The sequence below is a fragment of the Quercus robur genome, chromosome 10 (genome assembly GCF_932294415.1).
Source record: "Quercus robur chromosome 10, dhQueRobu3.1, whole genome shotgun sequence".
NCBI lineage: Eukaryota > Viridiplantae > Streptophyta > Magnoliopsida > Fagales > Fagaceae > Quercus > Quercus robur.
In genome coordinates, this window is record NC_065543.1 from 52882260 (window position 1) to 52902589 (window position 20330).

The following is a 20330-nucleotide window of genomic DNA, read 5'->3' on the forward strand; positions in this document are numbered from 1 at the left end:
AACCATTGGCCTCTTATCTTGCAAAAAGATAAGAGTTGACACGTGGTTGCATTTTGTGTGAGGGAGATTTCTGATTTAGACATACAAAAAGACTCACTTTATCTAATCACTATATCCATTTATGATTTTGATTTAAACATAACTTTATCTAATTTTAGGATTATGATGCTTTAAATTTTGTAAGCTTATGGATTTTTTTAAATCTTAACTATTTTTTGATGATGTAATGGTCTGAATTTTGACATGTCAGGTTTTACTAATAATAATCTTAATTATTTTGTTTGCAATATTATTTTATTATTTTTAGAGTACTAGTAGTAGAATGCCGATATATCAAAATTTAGACCCTTAAATTATAAAAGAGTGGTTAGGATTTAAGGAAATTTATTGGTAGAGTACTCTAGGAAATATAGAGGATCTGAATCCTTAATTTTATGCTAAAATAAATTTATATACAAATTAGTAAAAGTTAAAAGTTAAAGGAAAAAATACCCATACACCCCTTAAACTTTCAATTATTGGCCAAAACACCTTCTAAACTTTTTTATTGGTTAATTTACTCCATAAACTATACAAATCTGACAAATCAATACCTCTGCTAGTTTGGTATTAAAAAACTAACAGTCAAACGTGAGATTTAAAAATGAACTCAAAGCTGGCAAAGCTCAAATACTCATCTTCAACCTAAACCCCAAATCTCAAAAACCCAGTCAAGCTCTACCTCCATATTGCTGGAAACACCCCGATAGCCAAATTGGTCCTCTCCAATAAACTCAATTCTTCCTCTTTCATCAAGTCCTATCAGATTAAAGAACAAGGCAACGATGATAATGATGAAGAAGAACAAGACGGTGAAGATTCTTGGTGGGTTTTGAAAGTTGGGTCCAAGATTAGAGTCAAGGTCAATTGAACACTTTTTGTGACCAGCGTTGTGTTGATTTTGTGGCTAATGGTGTTTGGGCAATGAAGTTCTTTATCAACGACAACGAGGACTATAAGGGGTTTGTAGCTAAGTTTCAAGACTTTTTGTTTTTTTGTATGATAACCTTCAAGACTGTTTGTTTGAGAACATGTATAGGTACGAGTAGAATGTAGAATGAGAAGAACAAGGTTAGGGTTTACGGAAAGGACTTCTTGTACAAGTTTGCTAATTTTTAAATCTCATGTGTCTCTCATGCGAGCTAATCGTTAGTTTTTTAACACCAAGGTATTGATTTGGTAGCTATATATAGTTTAGGGAGTAAATTGGCTAATAAAAAAAATTCAGGGGATGTTTTGACCGGTAATTAAAAATTCAAGGAGTGTATGAGCATTTTTTCTAGAGTTATATAAAATAAGTTTTTTTTTTTTTTGCTGAAAGTAGGTAAAAAAAATTGATAGGATTTGCAAAAAGTTAACTTTACAATACATAGTTTAGATAGTAAATTGGCTAATAAAAAAAATTCAGGGGATATTTTGGCCGATAATTAAAAATTCAAGGGGTGTATGCTAGAGTTATATAAAATAAGTTTTTTTTTTTTTTTTTTTTTTTTTTTTGCTGAAAGTAGGTAAAAAAAAAATTGATAAGATATGCAAAAAGTTAACTTTACAATGACATTTTGAGAAAAAACACTCCAATGGGACCCGTAAATTGTACAATATAGTTGACTTTTTTATTTAAAAAATTTTAGGCGGAACCTACTTCTGAGGTCATAATTTTGAGCTTATAGCATAATAGAGATACGGACTTAAGCCCAAAAAAGTTTCAAACAATAAATTTGTAGAGAATGGGTTGGAAATCTGGACTTTTGCGAATTAGATGATTGACCAATAGGTTTTGATGATAAAGAAAGAAAGATAACAAAAGTTTACTAGGGAAAGACGTTCTCGGATTTTATTCAAGAAGGTTGATTCTTAAATATTGCTCTTAAGGCTTTGTTACAAGTCTGGCACCCAGGTTGCTCCGAGCTCTCCTTCTTTTTTCCCTTCTCCTCTATTTTATACTATCTTCCCTTCATTTCCACTGTCCACGTGTAGATTTAGATTGATAGTGCTGATACTTGTCCCATCAACCCCTCCCTAAAGTCTTTGGGAGTGGTTGTAAAGGTTGAAAAGCACAGTTCAGTTAGTTGTAAAGCATTTAATGCGATAGTAGCAGCTTTCTCTTAGATATTTCCATGCCTTCCTTTGTCCTGTTCTTTCTTAATACTTATTATCTTCCATGGAATGGTCTGAAATGTCGCTCTTAATGGCAGACCATTCCCTTTGTCCTCGGCCTTGCCTAGTCGAGGAGGGGTTCTTTCTCGGATTGGGCCCTTGGCCCAACATATACATAGATATGAGCTCCCTAACCTTTCACCTCCACACTACTGATGATGCTGAAAAAATCACTAGTGAGCTACACAATCCTCGCACGCTCACAACTATACCTGCACAACAACAAGAAAGGACCTAACAGAGAGTACCGGTGTGATGCCAGCCAAATACCCTCCGAAGATCAAGTCAGGATGTTTTCACAACTCTAGAGTGCCAGAGCTGGGGTGAATTATGCGTACCTATTTTCTGAGGGTCTTTGGGTTTTTATAGTGGTGTAAAATTGAACTATTATGCTTGCATAGCAAGTCTTCTCCATATAGGGAAGATCCTCATTAATGAGCGCATCTTCCGGAATCTTCTTTGTATTAGAATTCTATTCGTATTGGGATTTTATGGACTAGGGTTAACCGTGAGGTACAAGTCGTTTCCATTTAGGATTTCTTGAGGCCAACCTAATGAACCACTAAGTGCCACATGGCCTTTTGGTCCGTCCACCCCTTTTGTCCATCCATGTAGGATCTGTCTATTATTGGGCCATTTATTTAGCAGGCCGTCCATATGATTTGATCTGTCACCTCCAATATTCTTCCTCTTCACCTACATATATTTGAGTAGGCCTGTTCATGGATATACCGGCACCAACATAATCAGTCTGACTGCACCGCCCCACCTTGCTTAGGGCTCCGCCGAAGGTTTCTGGCATGGTGGTCGGCGGTAGATCTTTAGTACCGACGTCGAACCTGTGCGACCATCGGCGCTGAGATGTGCACTCTGACAAAGACCGAACCAACTCGAACATGTTTTATATATATGTATATAAATATCATAACATTCTAAGAAGTAAGAACAGGCCTAATGTTCTTATCCATGAAGCATGAATAGGCCTATAACGTTCTTATCCAAAAAAAAAAAAAAAATTGAATTAAAAAAAAAAAAAATTAACGTGTGTGAGGCTACCTTTCTCAATCAAAAAACGTGTGTTAGGAGGAATAGTCTCATCACTGAGTGGTCTTGTCTAGTAACTCTAGTGTCTTGCCACTTGCATTTTAAAAAAAAATAAAAATAAAAAAAATGTCATATGGCCGTATGGGTTACAGTCTTGCCACTTGCATTTTTTGGAAAAAAAAAAAAAAAAATGCTGCATGGGTTAGTCTAGGGCTGTCCACACCCACCTGTGACCCACAAAACCCGTTCGACCCGGAACTACCCAAACCGAAACCGTCCGACCCGAGGAGAAAGGTGATCGGTGGCGGGCCTTAGAGGTTCAAAACCGATGCCGACGGGTCGGATGGCAGATCTCCTTCTCCAAAAACCGAGCCACCCAATCCGACCGGCTAAAGGCCAAATCTACCTCCAATCCAGCGAAAACATACTGATTTTCGCTTAGATCTCCTCATTTTCGCTTATATCCAGCTACGGTTTATTGGGTTTCGCTTAAATACAGCATAGACCTGGTGCGTTTTTCTCAAATCCAATGAAAATCTGGTAATTTTTTGCTAAGATCTGGTGGGTTTTGCTCAAATCCGGTGAAGATCCGGCTAAAAAACACGTAGTTGCCGCCGATTTGAACCTCTAGCAGCATATTTTCGGCTTCGATCGACCCGACCGTCGACCAACCGAGTCCGATTCGACTTGACCCGTGGGTTTTTGTGGTCGACGGCGGGTCTTCTCGTCGGAAACCCGATGTCATCGGGTTAGTCGCGGGTTAGGCATAAACCCAACCCGGACCGACCCGTGGACACCCCTAGGTTAGTCACTATCTTGCCACTTGCATTTTTTGAAAAAAAATAAAAAATAAATAAAAAATGATGCCGTATTGTCACTGTTTAAGAAGCTTACTGCGATCACTGTTTGAGAAGCTTACTGATGGAGTCACTGTTGTCATTGTGCAAGATTTTTTTTTTTCTCTTTTGATCTCAGCCACACACGTCTTTTCTCTTGAGTTGTCTCCTACTTAGCTAGTCTCATTTCTCCTCTTTAGACTTCTGCTGCTCTCACCTCTCAGACTCAGAATTCAGCCAATCATTAGTCATCAGCCACCTTCATTTTTCTTCCAAACCCTAATCCCACCAAACAAACATTTGTGTTTCCCTCTCAATCTCAGAATCTCAGGCTCTCACCTAACCATTTTTCTCTTCTCTTTTGCTCTCAGCCACATAATGTTTCTTCCAAACCCTAATCCCGCTGAACAATTAGTAGTGTTTCCCTCTCAATCTCAGATTTTCAGGCTCCCACTAACCATTTTTCTCTTCTCTTTTGCACTCAGCCACATAATTTCTTTTTCGTACACTAATCCCACCAAACAAACAGTTGTTTTTCCCTCAAAAATTCTCAGCTAACCTTCCACTATTTAACAACACAAGCTCTCAATCTCACTTTCAAGACTCATCTCTGATTCTCAATCTCACTCTCTCTCACAAAGAAAGACTTTCCTCTTAAGGTCTCACAAAATTCTTAACACCTAAGTCAGTCAGTCTCCTTCTCATCTCCGTTCTCTACCATGGTTCTGCCACTATGTAGTTCTGTCTTTGGTAACCCGAACCCTTACTTTGTTTTGGTTTTATTTTATGGTCACTAAATGTTTCTTGTTGATTCTTTTTTTTTTTTTTTTTGGTAATTTCAGGGGTAATTTAAGAGATTCAGCTTCAACCTAGTAAAGGAATAAATCTCAAAGGCTTAAATAGTTCCTTGGTATTTTCTCATACTATTTATATTTGTTCTGAGTTCACTATTTTTTTTTCTTCTTTTACTGTTTGACTTTGTTTTAAGGGTTATTTTTTATTTTGTTTTCAGTTCACCATGTTGTCTTTCAAATTGCTACCTTTTAGAGGCCCAAAAGCACAAAACTTAGAATAATAATTTTTAAAAGCCCAACCTATATAACCGAACAAACCGCACTGAGCTACTAAGATTTAACCACACCTTGTGTAGACCGATTTTTACCTTTCAAAAGTGAGGTGCGGTCAAGTATAGGGTGAAACCGCATCCTATAGGTGTGGTGCAAAAAACCTCTCCAAAACCGACCACACCGAACCGTGTACACCCCTATATTTGAGAAATAAGCTAATTGACCTTAAAAAAATAATATTAAAGTGGTTGAAATTGAGACTTATGTGGGACCCATAAACAAGGCATAAATTAAGCTAAAAGTTAGTTTGAAAATTGAGTGTGAAACTCACACTAAATCGAATCACACCACTTATTGCAAAATTATTTTCACAATTTATTGAGATGTCTAATTTAGGGATGGTCATGAGATAGGGGCAACGTGGTATCATGAGTGCCCTATCCCCACCTTATCTCCTTTTCAGGATGGGGAAAACCTATCCGAGGCGATAATGAGGCAGGTTGGATTCAAGATGAATGGACAATATTTTACTAATATGAATAAGATTGCTCTAACATCAATGAAATAAAAATGAAATATGATAGGAAAGGGTGATCGTGAGAGTATTAAGATTTAAGAAAGGAGTAGACACAAATATTTTTGAAGATAGTGCTAGAAAGTGTATATATATATATATATATATATATAATCAAGGTATGTATAGAAAATATTATATTAAATGTATAAATAAGTTAAAATATATTACATAATATATGTATATAACTATATATACATTCAGGGGACAAGAAAAACTTATCCTGATCCCGTCACCTTTTTGTGATAAGAAAAATCTATGCATGACTGTTGAGGGTCATTTTTGAGAATCCAAGTAGAAAGAAGAAAGCCCAACAACAAGGGAAGTAAAGGGTTGACAAACAGATGGCAAAACCATTAGACCCAAGTGGCAGGAATAATGGATCACAGGCCCATGAAATAAACAAATGGGCCTTGAGGAGGCAAATGGGCTTAAAGAAGCCCGGAAAGAGAGAAATAGCATACTCATGGGCAGTATATGATATAGAAAAGCGAGAATAGGCCACTGCAGGCCCAAAGTAATGCAAACAAAGAAAGTAAGTGGTTAATGGCAGGCCCATGAACCTCAAGGATGAGAATAAAGCAATTGGGTCAGGGAAGCCCAATGAAGTTAGTAAAAGTCCATGAGAATGTAGAGTTAGTAAAAGGGTCAAGGAAGCCCAAAGAAAGCAAATGGGCCAAAGATGCCCAAGAGAAAGACAAAAGGGACACAAAAACCCATAAGTAGGAGAACCAATGGCCATGCTAAGCCACTGGGAGAAAGAGTAAACAGCTGGCCTAAAGAAGCTCAGTAGGAATGAGTCATTACAGTAGGAATGACAAAGTGATATGGTAGGAAATGAGGGCAATCAAGAAATCGGCCAAAAGAAATGTAAGGCCCAATATCAAATAAAGCCCAACCCCTAAGGGGAGCGGGAAATCGAAAAATAGCTCACATAAAAGGTCAAAAAAAACGAACGGCAGACTGTGCAGGCAAGCCTCCAAACCACGGCAGACGAATGAGCAGCAGACAGATTTTGGACACACATGGAAGGGAGGCACGCGCAAGGCCCAAGCACCACCAGCCTGTACCCAGCCAATACAGGACATGGTGAGGTCGTGGGTCAGAGGTAAGAGGGCATGGTTTGGCAGTGGGGAGAGGTGAAAAATCTATTTTTGGGGTTCCTGCTCAAGCTCTTTTGGGGGAAGTGTCTTGCTGGGATAACATACTACTCAAAAGAAGTCAGCTGAGTTGGAACCACTAGGTGCATGCCATGGGGGATAGGGAGAGAGAAAGAACCCAGATCGTAGCAGGAAATGGTGCCACGGCAGACAAGCAAACAAAATACCCTTCTTTGTCTGATGATAGGGGGTGACACACAGACGGACCAGTGGTGATCGGCAAGTACACCCAAACCAGACAAAGGAGGTTAAGGCCTAAAACAGTAAAATCTGGTCATGGCAGGCACTATAAAAAGAGACCCTTGCCGTGAACAAAAGGGGGACAGAGGACGGGAACCATAACGAAGGAATAGGAATTCGAAAAGATATACCAGAAAACAAAAAGAAACGAGTGGGAGGGAAAGAAAGAAAAGAGAAAAACCAAAAGGAAAATAGATAGAGAGTTAGAACGGCAAGCATGCACCAATAAATTGATTCCCTTTCTCCCTCACAAAATCCTGCTCTCTGTCAAAACCAAAAGAAGCCCTTTGTGCATCAATCATTTAGGTCTGTTTCCCTCAAGGTAGTGAATTTCCACCACAGGGCTTTCCTGGGAGATTAATTGCATTGAGAATAAACGTTCTTTCCCCTTTGGTTTTGCTCCTGCGGACCAGATTTAATCTGACTTCTTTCTCTCCTGATTAACCCACATAAATTACCATTTGTTCCCTTTGTTCTTTTTGTAAAAGTGAGTATTATTACTGTGATTATGTTTCTTGAATAGGGATCATTTGGTCATTTTCTATTAAATAGCCAAGATATTTTATTTTGTGATTATTACCATGTCTGTCTGCCACAACTTATTTGAAATAGCTCTGCCTGCCGTAAGCATGTTTCTGGCAAACAAGACATAGTTTGCGCACAAGCCGAACCAAATTGAGTTGCAGTTGAACCGATCCTAACTCCCTTATCCAGAAAACTTAGGCCTAGTGCAGCAGAAAGCAGCCCAACACTACAATCAAGGCCCACCACTTTACAATGACGAAGTGGGGTAGGGGTGGGTTGTTTTTGCTATTCCTAGTCTGGTTGCTAGTGATGAAAATTAAAAGTGGTACCATCAATGAATTATGAGTTAATAAAAAAAATTTGTCTACTAATGATAATTATAATTAGGACGAGTGATTGATAATGAATAATTAGGACGAGTGAAAGATAATTATAAAGGCCAATCCCAAACCTACTCTAATAAGGATGTTTTAATTAATGACCTTAGTTATTAGTTGTTTGGTGAATGGTAAACGGATGATATAATGTATAAATTTAATAATAGGTTCTAGTTAGCTAAACTAATAAAATCTTTGATGATTGAATAAGAGATTTGGGGTTCAATTCTCGCCTACACCAGAAACCGATTGATATCTTGGTTTGATGTTAAAGAGCTATCATCAGAAGCAAATGCCATAGGTTGAAACTCTCTAAAAAAAATGGTATAAATTTAATGGAGTTGAACGAGAAATATAAACTTCATCTCATTGACTTTAATGGGAAGGTCTTAGTCAACTTATTTATTAGTTGTTGGTAGCACTTAGTAGTGCCTTAGAGGTAACCAAATTATATGACATATCAATGCTGATGGGATAACGTTGAACTAGTCAATTTGAAGATATAAAAATCACACCCCTAGAGTTTCTTTCAAATTAGGTTATCTTTGTTAATCCCACAAACATAATGATATGTGTTAGTACTAACAATCCAAGGTGAAGGTACTCTCTCCAACTCGACATGGGCTACATTAAATTAAAATTGTATTTATTGCTTGACAATAATATAGAAAAAAGTAAAAATGATTAGTTAAATATTTTATTTAAAAACGACTATACATAGAACAATAATTAAAAGATTCTTCGCAACCAGCTGGATGATTTGAATTCCAAGCATAATGGAAGCTAGCCTACCACGGTACTCTACGTCCTAATCCTCCTTCCCTAGCCAGCTCAGTTTGCTGTTGCCCATGCTTTAGAGTATTTAGAAGTTAGTTATGGGAGCCTCTCTTGATGACTTTTGTAGGCAAATCTTATGATGAGTCGTTGTTTTAGTTGATTTTTGTCGGAGGAGCCGTCTTTTTAACGATCTTTTGCTAAGCTCATGTTGTATAGTTTCTTTCTTTGAATAAATTTTTCTACTTATCTTCACAGCTCACACACACACACACCAAAAAAAAAAAAAAAAAAAAAAAAAAAAAAAAAAAAAAAAGTCATGAAAATAGTTAATAGTCACCATCCTTAGGCTCACATATTGTTCAATTTAGATTGGTCTCAAATTCAACTTACCACACAAGCTTTTTTTGGGTTTTCCCTTGAAATCATTTTCTAGCTTCAATTATGTATTATTAAGTTTCAAGATCATATCAACTATATTTATATCAGTTAAATTCCTTAATGATAGTGTTTGTTGGAAGTCGATATCTTAATGTCCCCTAAAATAATAACAACGTTAATCTTATTCTAAGCAAAACCACAAAACAAAAATGCTACACGACATGTGCCTAGGTAACCATAAATAATATAGATCGATGTGTCACATAGCTCAATCTCTTTCTATCATAAACACTTCCGTGTATCTCTACGCATGCTTCAAGTTGATCGATCAGACTTGTCAAGATGAACTTTGTGACTTGTGCGATACTCGTGATACTGGATTTTCTGAAAATCAAGTTGAGTTCAATGGTTATGACTTGTGAACAGGGACATGAAAATCAAGTCTGAGTTCAATCTTTTACAAATCACGGAAAGTGGAATTTAAATCCGAGTTCTTCTCATTAGAAAGAACAAAAAAAAAAAAAAAAAATCGAACCTTTACTACATAGTACATACTATATAAAACAATCTAATTTCATTTCCTTTTTTCTTGGCAGTTTCAAAAACTAAACAAAGCATAAGATCTTTGAAAAAGAAATAGCCACTAAAAAGCAATTAGTTCAAACTGACTGTCATGGATTTTGCACCCCCATAATTTTTGTTAAAACATCTTTATCCAAATATGCAATATACATAAAAATACAAAATAGATGATACTATTCACAAAAAATATTTTGTAAAAAGTTTTATAATTTGCTATAGTGCTTATTGTAAATATTCATAAACATTGTAGCATTACGTAACTTAGTTTTGTGTATTTTATTCCTCCTCTATTTCTCTCTCGTATCATTCTCTATCCGCTCTCACGTTCTCACTCCTTTCTAATTTTTTTTTATTTTTTTGTATATTAAAATATGATGTATTGTAAATTGAAAAATAAGATGTAGGGAGTATTATTTAAGTTGTCGTTGTAATATAGAAAACGTAGATTTTTGGTAATACAAAATAAATGAATTTGACATAAATGAACAGGAATTCTCTTACCTTATTAGTTAAAAAGTGAGATAAAAATTAACTTTAAGTATATAAGTTAAATTACTTTTTCAAGAAAAAAACAGACATTAGTTTATTTATTTATTTTTAAAGGTGAGATAAAAAGTTATATGAAAAAAAACTAGTAAAAATACGAGATGCAACATGTTACTCCTCGTACCATCTACTCATGCTTTTTGTTTTTTTTTTTTTGTTTTTTTAATAGGAAGAGTAACTAAGGATTTTATTCAAATGGAGAAATAGAGATTATACTATAGAGAATGAAGAGCTTTATAAAATAAAAAAAAATATCTCTTCAATCCAGTCAGAAAAATAATCAATACCTAAAACATATTTTGCTCACTAATGGACAAGTCTCTTGCCTTACCTCCATACATATATGAGAACTCGATTCTACAAAAATCATGACACTGTTCTTGCTTTGACAATTCATTTTAAACACTTTGTATAGTTTGTGTTTGTAAAGTTTAATGTGAAGGGATTGTAATACATCCATGTTCATATCACTGGGTGCGCTATGAGTCATAACTCAAAGCCACAAAAGCTCAATTATTATACCTATATCTACAACGAATTTGACTAAAATTGCAGTTTACATCAAAAGATTAGCCCATATTCATATATATTTTTTAAAAATGCAACATGATTTGACTGCATGCTATCACATTCATCTCTCGCATCATTTGGGGGTCATACACAATAAACTTCTAAATTCATCCACACTCGAGTCTCGATGACATCAATGATCGATAAACACTCTATTTTTGCTTCCACTCTTTTGGTCTATATCCCATGTACACAAAATTTTCAAATCATTAGCTCACCACTTTGGGCAAATTTGTATGTTTTATTAGGACATAAAAGATACGAAGAATCCTCTCATTTTTTTAGTTTCCCCTTCAATAAAAGTATGCTTATTCCCCAAGAAAAAAACATTTTTATATGCACCACGTTTTTGAAAAATTCATTTACGTATAATTCACAAATACAATAAGTTCATTTATATAATATAAACATAAAAGCATAAGAAAAATATAGTATAAATTATATATTAAAAAATATATATATTTTTCAATCTGCTTCAAGAGTCGCCCATAGAAACACAAATCTGGTCATTCATATAATCATTTCCTCCATAAATAATGTGTAAACAATGGCCATTATATCATTAGATGCATGTTGAATAATCTATTTTTACGTAATTCTTTGCGTGTTACTTAGTGCTATCAATTTCCATCTGACGCCGAAAGAAACACCCACAAATTAATCAAACCTTTTGACCTAAACTTGCCACTACAACATTGGTGGCATACATTTATATCATATAAAATCAGTATGTGATAATATTAAAATTATTATCAGATGTGAGCAAAGAAAACATTGTCACTATCAATGGTCTACAAGGGACAGACATTCTGGTATTATTTATTATTTTCGAGCCAATAAATTTGGGATTAACCATGATCACAAGCAAAGGTTGAATCTTCACCAATATATATTTATATATATATTATTCTCATTTATGAGGCATAGTTTCTTGTCTAAATCAGCCATTAGCAATCAGCCATTAGCCCCATGAATTATTTGCATGATTAATTAATTGCTGGATTTTTTATGACTGATTACGAAATGTGAGTTCCTAATTCATTCTTATCAAAGTTATATATGAACAGTGGATTCTAATTTGCTCAACTGGTATTATTTATTATTTTCGAGCCAATAAATTTGGGATTAACCATAATCACAAGCAAAGGTTGAATCTTCACCCAAATTCATTTATGAGGCATAGCTTCTTGTCTAAATCAGCCATTAGCCCCATGAATGATTTGCATGATTAATTAGTTACTAGATTTTTTATGTACTGATTACGAAATGTGAGTTCCTAATTCATTCTTATCAAAGTTATATCTGGATAGTGGGTTCTAATTAGTTCAACTGGTAAAGTTTCTGATAGTTGAATAAGAGATCTGAAGTTCAATCTCTACCTACACCAAAAACCGATTAATGTCTTGACTTGATGATAAAGAGTTATTATTAAAAGCAGACTCCATACAAACTCTTTTTTTTTTTTTTTTTTAAAGTTATATTTGGATAATCTTTGGTGGATTGACATCCATCACTTACTTGGACTCTTGGAGAAGCAAATCAACTAGTATGCTAATCAGCTAATGAACTGGGTAAGAAGATTGCAACAATTATGAAACCAAAACATATATGTGTATCGATGAATACAAGAAAAATAGTTGTTTGTAATATCAGGTTGTCGTTATGGAATTAAGTAGTCATTAATTACTTTTATTGTAACCGATGGAAACAACATGCAAAATGATCGTTGATAAAACCATAAATGATCACCAAGTCAACAGTAGCGTTAACTATAATTTCTTTTAATGAGGGTCCAACGACTACAAATAGGAAGGCTATATTTGATAGTTTCCTTGAACAGAGAAGTGTATACAATCTATATTAGTTTTAATTCATATTAACCATTGAAGGGTTTTTGACCAGTGTCACCCTAGTGACAGTAATTTGTATGCTTTCTATTCTTTTCAGATCACATTTAATTTTCTATCGAACCTGGCTGAGAAGTTAAACTTACGAACTTTGGCATCAACGGATATGATAAAATACTAGTAATAAAGAAGATTTTTTTTTTTTTTTTTTTTTTATGGGAGTAATAAAGAAGATTGTAACATTCATGAAATTTATGATAAATGTCTTATTTTCTTTAAATAACTGGTTTAATTTATGGATTGTTTATATCCAAGATTATGCAATACAAAATTAAATGAAGCTTCTGCCATATAATAAGAACTTATTAAGAGAAAAGTAAACAGAAGAAAAAGTTAAAGAATAAATGGCAAGGGAAATCTAATTCCACTTCTATTATGATGACTATCCGTACACCTTTTTTTTATTATCACAGCTGTGATAGTGATTCCGTAAACAAGAAATGCTTCTATATATTGTTAACAGGTGGCTTGGGAGTAGGGACGGGTTAACATGCACACTGACATGACTTGTATATGAAATTATTAACATTTCCTATACGGAAAATCCTATCTTGATTATCAAAAATAAAATAAAAAAGCTTTATCTTGTAGTGAATTTTTTTCCTATAATATGGATTTTAAGGCTCTTAAAAAGCTTGATTAATTCATGAATGAGAGTAGTTTTATCGTTTTACACACATTAGATCATTACCAAAAACAATTCTTTGAAATTGGTTTTAAAGTATTGACCAAAAGACTCATACACAAAATTTCATTAATTATATTATGCTTGAAAAACCACTCAATATACGTGAATAACGTATAGAGTGTTACATTTAATTTAGTAACTTCCTCGCACTTGATTTATTAAAATCACCAATGGGTAATGATGGCACCCTGCTCCAACCCACCTTGGCCTGTCTCATGTAGATTTTTGTCACCTCGCAAAGATGATGGAGCAGGAATGTGGCAAGGTAGGGGGGATTTAAGCTGTCCTACATCGTCTTGCATATATTTACAAAAATTGCCTTGTGTTATTTAAAATTCATAAAATACCTTAGAGGTTATTGTATTACTAAATATTTAAATGATTGGATATTAACATCTCTTGTTTTTATTGTGATATTATCTTATTAAATACTTCAGATTATATTATTGAGTCCTTCGTAAAAACTAATTTGACTTAATGTGATCAATTTAGTCACAGTTTCAATACGAATTATATGATCATAACAAGTGTTGACGAGGTCGGGACAAAGGACACTAAATTACGGAGTGACAATGAGACACATCGTCACACCATGATCGTGGACCTGCTCTCCCTTGTTGCCATCCTCATCTAATGGACGTTATTGATTTGAATTTTTCTTCACCCTTGCTTGAAACAGAATTCCCTTATCCAAACACAAAGAAATGAAATATGAAATACTATTCTGCATATCATCAAAAAGAAGCAAGGTATACTTTTCTCTGCATTAGCTTGTGATGTACCATTTAAAATTGACACGCTTGTTATCAGTGAATGTGGTGGGACTTGGGAGACACTAATCTCTTTATTTGGTATGGGGGTGGGCCAATAATCGAGAAGTTACTTTCGTGTAATCTCATATAAGAGCAGACCAGGTCTTTCAAAGACTCTGTATCGAAAGGGCAGTTGGAACAACAAATAAATATATTCTTGTGTGACTTGCAAGAATTAGAGTTCCCTCTTCTTTGTTCTTCTAGATTAAACAAGGTGTATAAAAAGGATTCAATAGTTCCCCAATTCAATTCAATTGAATATACTGTAGTGCTACAGGGACTCAGGGAGACTAACGTCAGGTGGCCTAGCCTAGTTGGTTGATATCGAGCCAACAAGTCTCAAGACTTGAATTTGAGTTTTAATTAGTTGTGTATTAGTCTTTCTTATATCCTATCTTTATTTCAAACAAAAAATAAAATAAAGTTGAGTTTCTCACATATTGAAAATATAAGGTCTCGTTTAGAAGCAGATAAAATATTATTATGGTCACGGTTAGATAGAGAAGTCATGCCGCTCACTTTACTCATTTTTTTCTTTAACCCAAAAAAAAAAGTTCTACAGGTGTCCCCCAAATGCACAGTGTGATGCCTTAGACAAGTCATCAAGCACTGAAAGCAGCAGAGCAAGTGTCAGCTTGTCAGGTACTAGTGACGTGAGAATCCAACTCCCATGCCAAACTGAGTCCATAATCCAAGATAGCTTCACTCTTTTATAATTGACCATTCAATTTCCTTTCCTTTTCTTTTTTTTTTTTTTTTTTTTTTTTTTTTTTAATAGTAAGATTGAGGATACAATTTTTTTTTTTTTTTAATGTTTAAGTTACCATCAATTCTATCCTCTCAATCAACAAGTTTAGTTAATTTTATATATGGGTAATTATTGGTTTAGATAGTAGACTAAATAAGGGTATGACTTCTGTCTAGTGTCTTGTGATATTGGACCTATTATAATTATGATATGTGTCTATTTTTAAATACGCGTCATAATCGTAGCAAGTTCAGTGCTCTAGAAGCACTTGACAAAAGCCACATCACTAAATAAAAGTAGAAAAATAAACGAGTACAATATTTTTATATATTTGTAAAAAGTGTATAATATTGTACATATTTTTTCAAACAATAGAGAACACATTTTTTTAGTTTATAGTGTAAATTTTACATTATTAGCACAAAATAAACTAAGAATTTCTCTTTATATTGATACGGTAAGGTTTGTTATTCATAGGAGATGAGAATATTATTACTCTTTGAAAGTTTTCATAATTTTATTATTAAAAAAATCTTATTATTAATATAAAAATAAATGAGATTAATGTTACATCAACAACATAATAAATAATTATCTTTTTTTTTTTTTTTGTTGGTAATTGATAACCATAAATTTGAAAGACTAGTATAATAAAATATGTCATGTTGCTCAAAATTTTTGCAATCTTTTTACAATTGTTGAGGTATTATATTTGTAATCATTGCTAATAAAAATAAAATTGGTGATGAGATTATATGAAAGGTAAACGTTGTTTGACTAATTTCAATCATAACGTACCGTATCAATAATTGTAAAATAATATCCTGAAATTTTGGGTCCCTATTCTTTTAACCACATCCATACTCTTTGTAATCTATATCTACCTTAATTTTTTTAAACGAAGTAAACTCAAACAAGCACAACCAAATATTTTAGATAAGGCATCGGCGCCGAAAATATTAAGAAACGTAATTTAAATAAAGCTTTTTAGATTGCGTTTCTTATTTCTTAGTTTCTTTCACAAATTAATCATCAAATTGTTAATTGAATTAAAGTCAAATTTTATTACTAGATTGTCATGCATGTCACGTTTATTGAGATAAATGTGGAAAAAGGTAGTTAGAGATAATGACTGAAAGTAACTAGTGCATTACAATAAACATAGAATTTAGTTGAAATACGAAATTTTCATAATATTCGATTAAATATATAATAGGTGGTTGATGTCCTACTTTACCTTGGTGATTTTGTAAAATTAAATCTAACAAACCCGATTTAAAAAATCATAATCTAAGTTTTTTACTTATACCTAATGATTTGCATAAGATATTTGATGGGGTCACATACTTTTTGTTCCTTTCTGTCCTAGAACTTATCTACATATATGGGTGCTTGTGCCTCGAATGCTCGAATTTTCTTTCTCCATGTTATGTAATGCATGTGAATCTGTGACGATGGGTCGACCTTAATATAGAAATCGACCTTAAATAAAAGAGAAACTTCATTGAAGTTTCCCAACACAATTTCATTCACCCATCAGCAAAAACCAACAAATTTTTTGGCTTCTTCTTCGAAAAGACTTGGTGCGTAAGTGTGTGGTTCATATAATTACATAGTATTTGTGTTTTATTTATACCCTTCTATATGAAATTAAAGAAAGATTAATCTATGTCTCAATTGGGTTTTAGTTAACTAAAATATTTGGGTGTCGTTTGGTTAGAGATTTATAATATCGTTGTTTAAATGTTATAAAAATATATGTAGGTTAAAAAGTATTGTGAAAATACATATTTCAGTATTTAAATACTGAAAACTGTTAAACACATCTACCAAACACCCTCTGATAGTTGAATAAAAGATCTTGAGGATTTTAATCACGGTCTACACGATATCTTGATCTGATGATAAAACAGCACAATTTTCAAAAATAGACGTCATAATAAATAAATAAAAAGGATTAATCATTTTTTACAATTAATTTAGTCATCACTTATCAAAGGCTGGCTTACTGGCTTATTGCTCAAGTCATGTAAAGATAAGAATTCAACTAGTCTTGCAAGTATACATATATGGATAAAGACAAAAATGGAGTATGGGAACAAGTTGTAACATAATCACGAGAAGGTTACTTTATGGGTTGGTTCTACCAAAAATAGTTAGTGGATCAATTTAATGCTCACTTAAAATAAGTAAGAAATAGATGAAGAAGAAATTGTTACAGTGGGAAACGGGTTTTTAAATTTTTTTTAACTCCTATCCAGTTTCCAGCAAAACACAACGTTATGATTTGCTTTATGTCCCTGTCAATGTATCTTTCATTCTCCTTCATTGTTCATGCTTAATTTGCACACAAATCCAATCTTTGTCCATATGCGCAGTTCGTCCTACAATTTCCTACTCTTTTTTTTCTCTCTCTAGGATAAGACTTTGAATGTAATAATATAAAAATTCAAAGTTAAAGAGATATAATTTAACGATTTTATTTATTTCTCACCAAATAAAATAAAGTATGGTTAAGATTTTCAACTTATTGATTGACGTGTGGTGATTTCATTCTCCCTCATTGAATCAAAGATATTAACCGGTTTTTTTTATAAACGGTAATTAAATTTTACTATAACTATAAAAAATTTATAGACCTTTCAATATTTAACGGTTTTTTTATTTAGTTATAAAAATTTTATCAGTTAAATTAACAGATATTCTTAGAATATGAAAACCACAAAAACTATGAAAACAATATTTGTTTTATACAAAAAAAATTAAAACTAATTTTCTCTTAGTCATTTATTAAGTTTTTCCATAAAATAAGGTAGGAAATAGGAATCGTTCATAGTGTGTGACATTGATTGGAGCTTGCCCTTAGGAGTAGTCACAACTCACAACTACACCACCATTTCACATGGAACAAAATCCTGCAATTTGACCTTAAAAATTCCCATTTGGGTAAGCGACCATAAAAGCTTAAATCAATACAAGAGAAGCCCCTTAAATAGTAATATAGATAAAGTCCTCTTCAATCAAAATCTACTGAATCATTAATTTAAATTTTTATCTCCAACTCTCAAACCATAGGCTAGATGCTTATTAGAACTTATCTTTTTAAATTTTTTATTTTATTTGCTTCTAGAACTAATTTATAATATCCAACTAAGCGTCTTTCGGGGATTCAAATAGCCACCAATATTTGTTTAGAACAGTTTACTCTCATCGATTTGTACCTAATAAAAACTTGGGACTCCAAACTATTGACGCATTAAAAAATAAACCAACCTAATCTAACTTCAAATAATTTTTTTTAATTACATTGGGAACACAAGATTCTGTATCATTAACATGGTTTCATTGTTCATCCTTGTTAAATTTTCATATTACTTAATTAAAACATTTATATGAATTAAACAAAAAAAAAATTCTAAACTTATTAAAAATTTTATAATTCAATTGATACTTTCTACCGTTTCTAATAAAAATGTTCACTTTGAATCGTCTCAACCCCAACCCCAAAATAGTTTAATGGATACTTTCTACTGTTTTCAATAAAAATGTTTCCAATAAAAACGTTTAATTGATACTTTTTACTGTTTCTAACGATCGAATATTAAAAAAAAAAAAAAAAAAAAAAAAAAAAAAAAAGAGAGAGAGAGAGAGAAAAAATAGAGGCCAGGTTGTTTTTGGTACATAATAAATAAAGGTCCAAAAAAAACTTTTTTTTTTTTGAATTTTTGAATTTTCCCCAGATGTACAACAAACAAAATCTGAATTAAATAAATAATAAAAAACTAAACTTAATTACATACTTTACTAACTTTTTTTAATTTAGCTCTCCCTCCTCTTCACCACCACCACCACCACCATCACCACCGCCGACACCGCCATTATCGCCGCCGTTATTCTCCTCTAACCACCGCTCCATCGGCATGCATTCAACCTTATGTCTCAGCTTCCAATCCAACGCTTGACACCCACGCGAGCAATAATTCACCGCTCCACAAACCGAGCACCGCCGAAACTCATGCGGCCTAGTCTCGGGTCTCCCACACCCGACATGCGAGCACATCCGCAGACCCGACCCGTCACAGCCCGACCCGAACCACTCTTTCAAAAAAATATTCACTGGATGCGTTTCCGGCTCAGTCACGTCGCACCCGAAGTCGCTCAACAACCCGCAACCCGACCCGTTTAAACCCGGGTCGGGAGAAACCGACCGGGCTCGTAGGACAGAGGCGAGCTCGCGCGTGTTGGCCTGGACGAGCAGTCTGCGGCCCTCGGCGACGTTCTGGCGGACTCCGTAACCGTCTTGGAGGCAATGCCCAAGCTCGCGCAGCGCGTCCACGTGGCCGAGATAAGCGGCGCGTGCGCATAAAGCCACGCCGGCTTTTAAGTTCTTATCGTTTTTGGAACCTCCGCTGCCGTTGAACTGTATAACCGCTAGCGAGTACAGAGCCGGCGCGTGAGTCTTAATCGCCGCCTTCGCCATTAGTGACGCTCCACTCCCTCGGTTTTGAAGACAATAAAAACGGATCTGAAACCAAAAAAAAGAAGAAGGGTAAATTAGACTCTTCACACTCTAAACTAAACTTTAAACCATTGCGACCCCTCACTTCCAAAAATATCCACTTCTGTTTTGCGGTTAACTCGAACGGAATTTAGTATTAAAAGACCAATTTGCCCCCCCTCTATTTTGGTAAATTGAATCTATATGCTTAACACCAACGCAACCCTCAAAATTGAAGAAATAGGAAGTGGCTTGTTACTGACCATGCCTAGTGTATACGAAGCTTCGATGTTTCCAGAATTGACACATAGTCTGAGAAAGCGGTGGGCAGATTCAGACCAGTTTTTGGCTCTGATTGCGAGAGCTTTAGGACTCGCTTTCGATAGAACCAACGGATGAACACCCAAGCGGTTCAGTCTTTTACACCTGTTTCAAAATTTGAATCGTTATATTCGAATCTGTTTCGAAAAAAAAAAAAAAAAAAGAAAGAAAGTGAATCTATTTCAAAAATTTAAACCCTAAATCCACAAAAAAGAGAGAGGGGATAGAGTTCTTACGTGAAGAGAATGCTGATGAGATCGGAGGGTGAAGAAGCGGAGGAGCTGACTTTACAGAGGATGAAAACGACGAGGTCGTCCGGCAAGCCATCGAAGAGATCGGATTCTTCGGCGTTTGTGCTATACGGAGGCGGCGGCGTCGTTTTTTGCTTTTTCCTCATATGTTTTGGTTTGGTTTTTCTGTGTGTTTGTTTTGTTTTAACTTCTGCTATACAGTTTTCCGAATGGAATTAGTAAATGCAGATGAG

General features: G+C 34.3%; 1 protein-coding gene across 1 annotated transcript; it reads right to left on the reverse strand.

Annotated features, from left to right (window-relative positions):
* Positions 1-18716: 18716 nt before the first annotated feature.
* Positions 18717-20330, reverse strand: LOC126702325 (F-box protein At1g67340-like). The gene is made up of 3 exons (XM_050400993.1): positions 20083-20330; positions 19789-19951; positions 18717-19552 (listed from the first exon to the last, which is right to left on the reverse strand). The coding sequence occupies exons 1-3, from the start codon at positions 20241-20243 to the stop codon at positions 18842-18844; spliced, it is 1035 nt and encodes a 344-aa protein (XP_050256950.1). The 5' UTR covers positions 20244-20330; the 3' UTR covers positions 18717-18841.

Bases quoted from the DNA above. Each gene is read 5' to 3' on its own strand.
- LOC126702325 (XM_050400993.1), bottom strand. From the start codon at position 20,243: ATGAGGAAAAAGCAAAAAACGACGCCGCCGCCTCCGTATAGCACAAAC. The intron at 19,952-20,082 runs GTAAGAACTCTA...ATTTTGAAACAG, and splicing joins CTCATCAGCATTCTCTTCAC to GTGTAAAAGACTGAACCGCT. The intron at 19,553-19,788 runs GTCAGTAACAAG...TTTTGGTTTCAG, and splicing joins CTTCGTATACACTAGGCATG to ATCCGTTTTTATTGTCTTCA.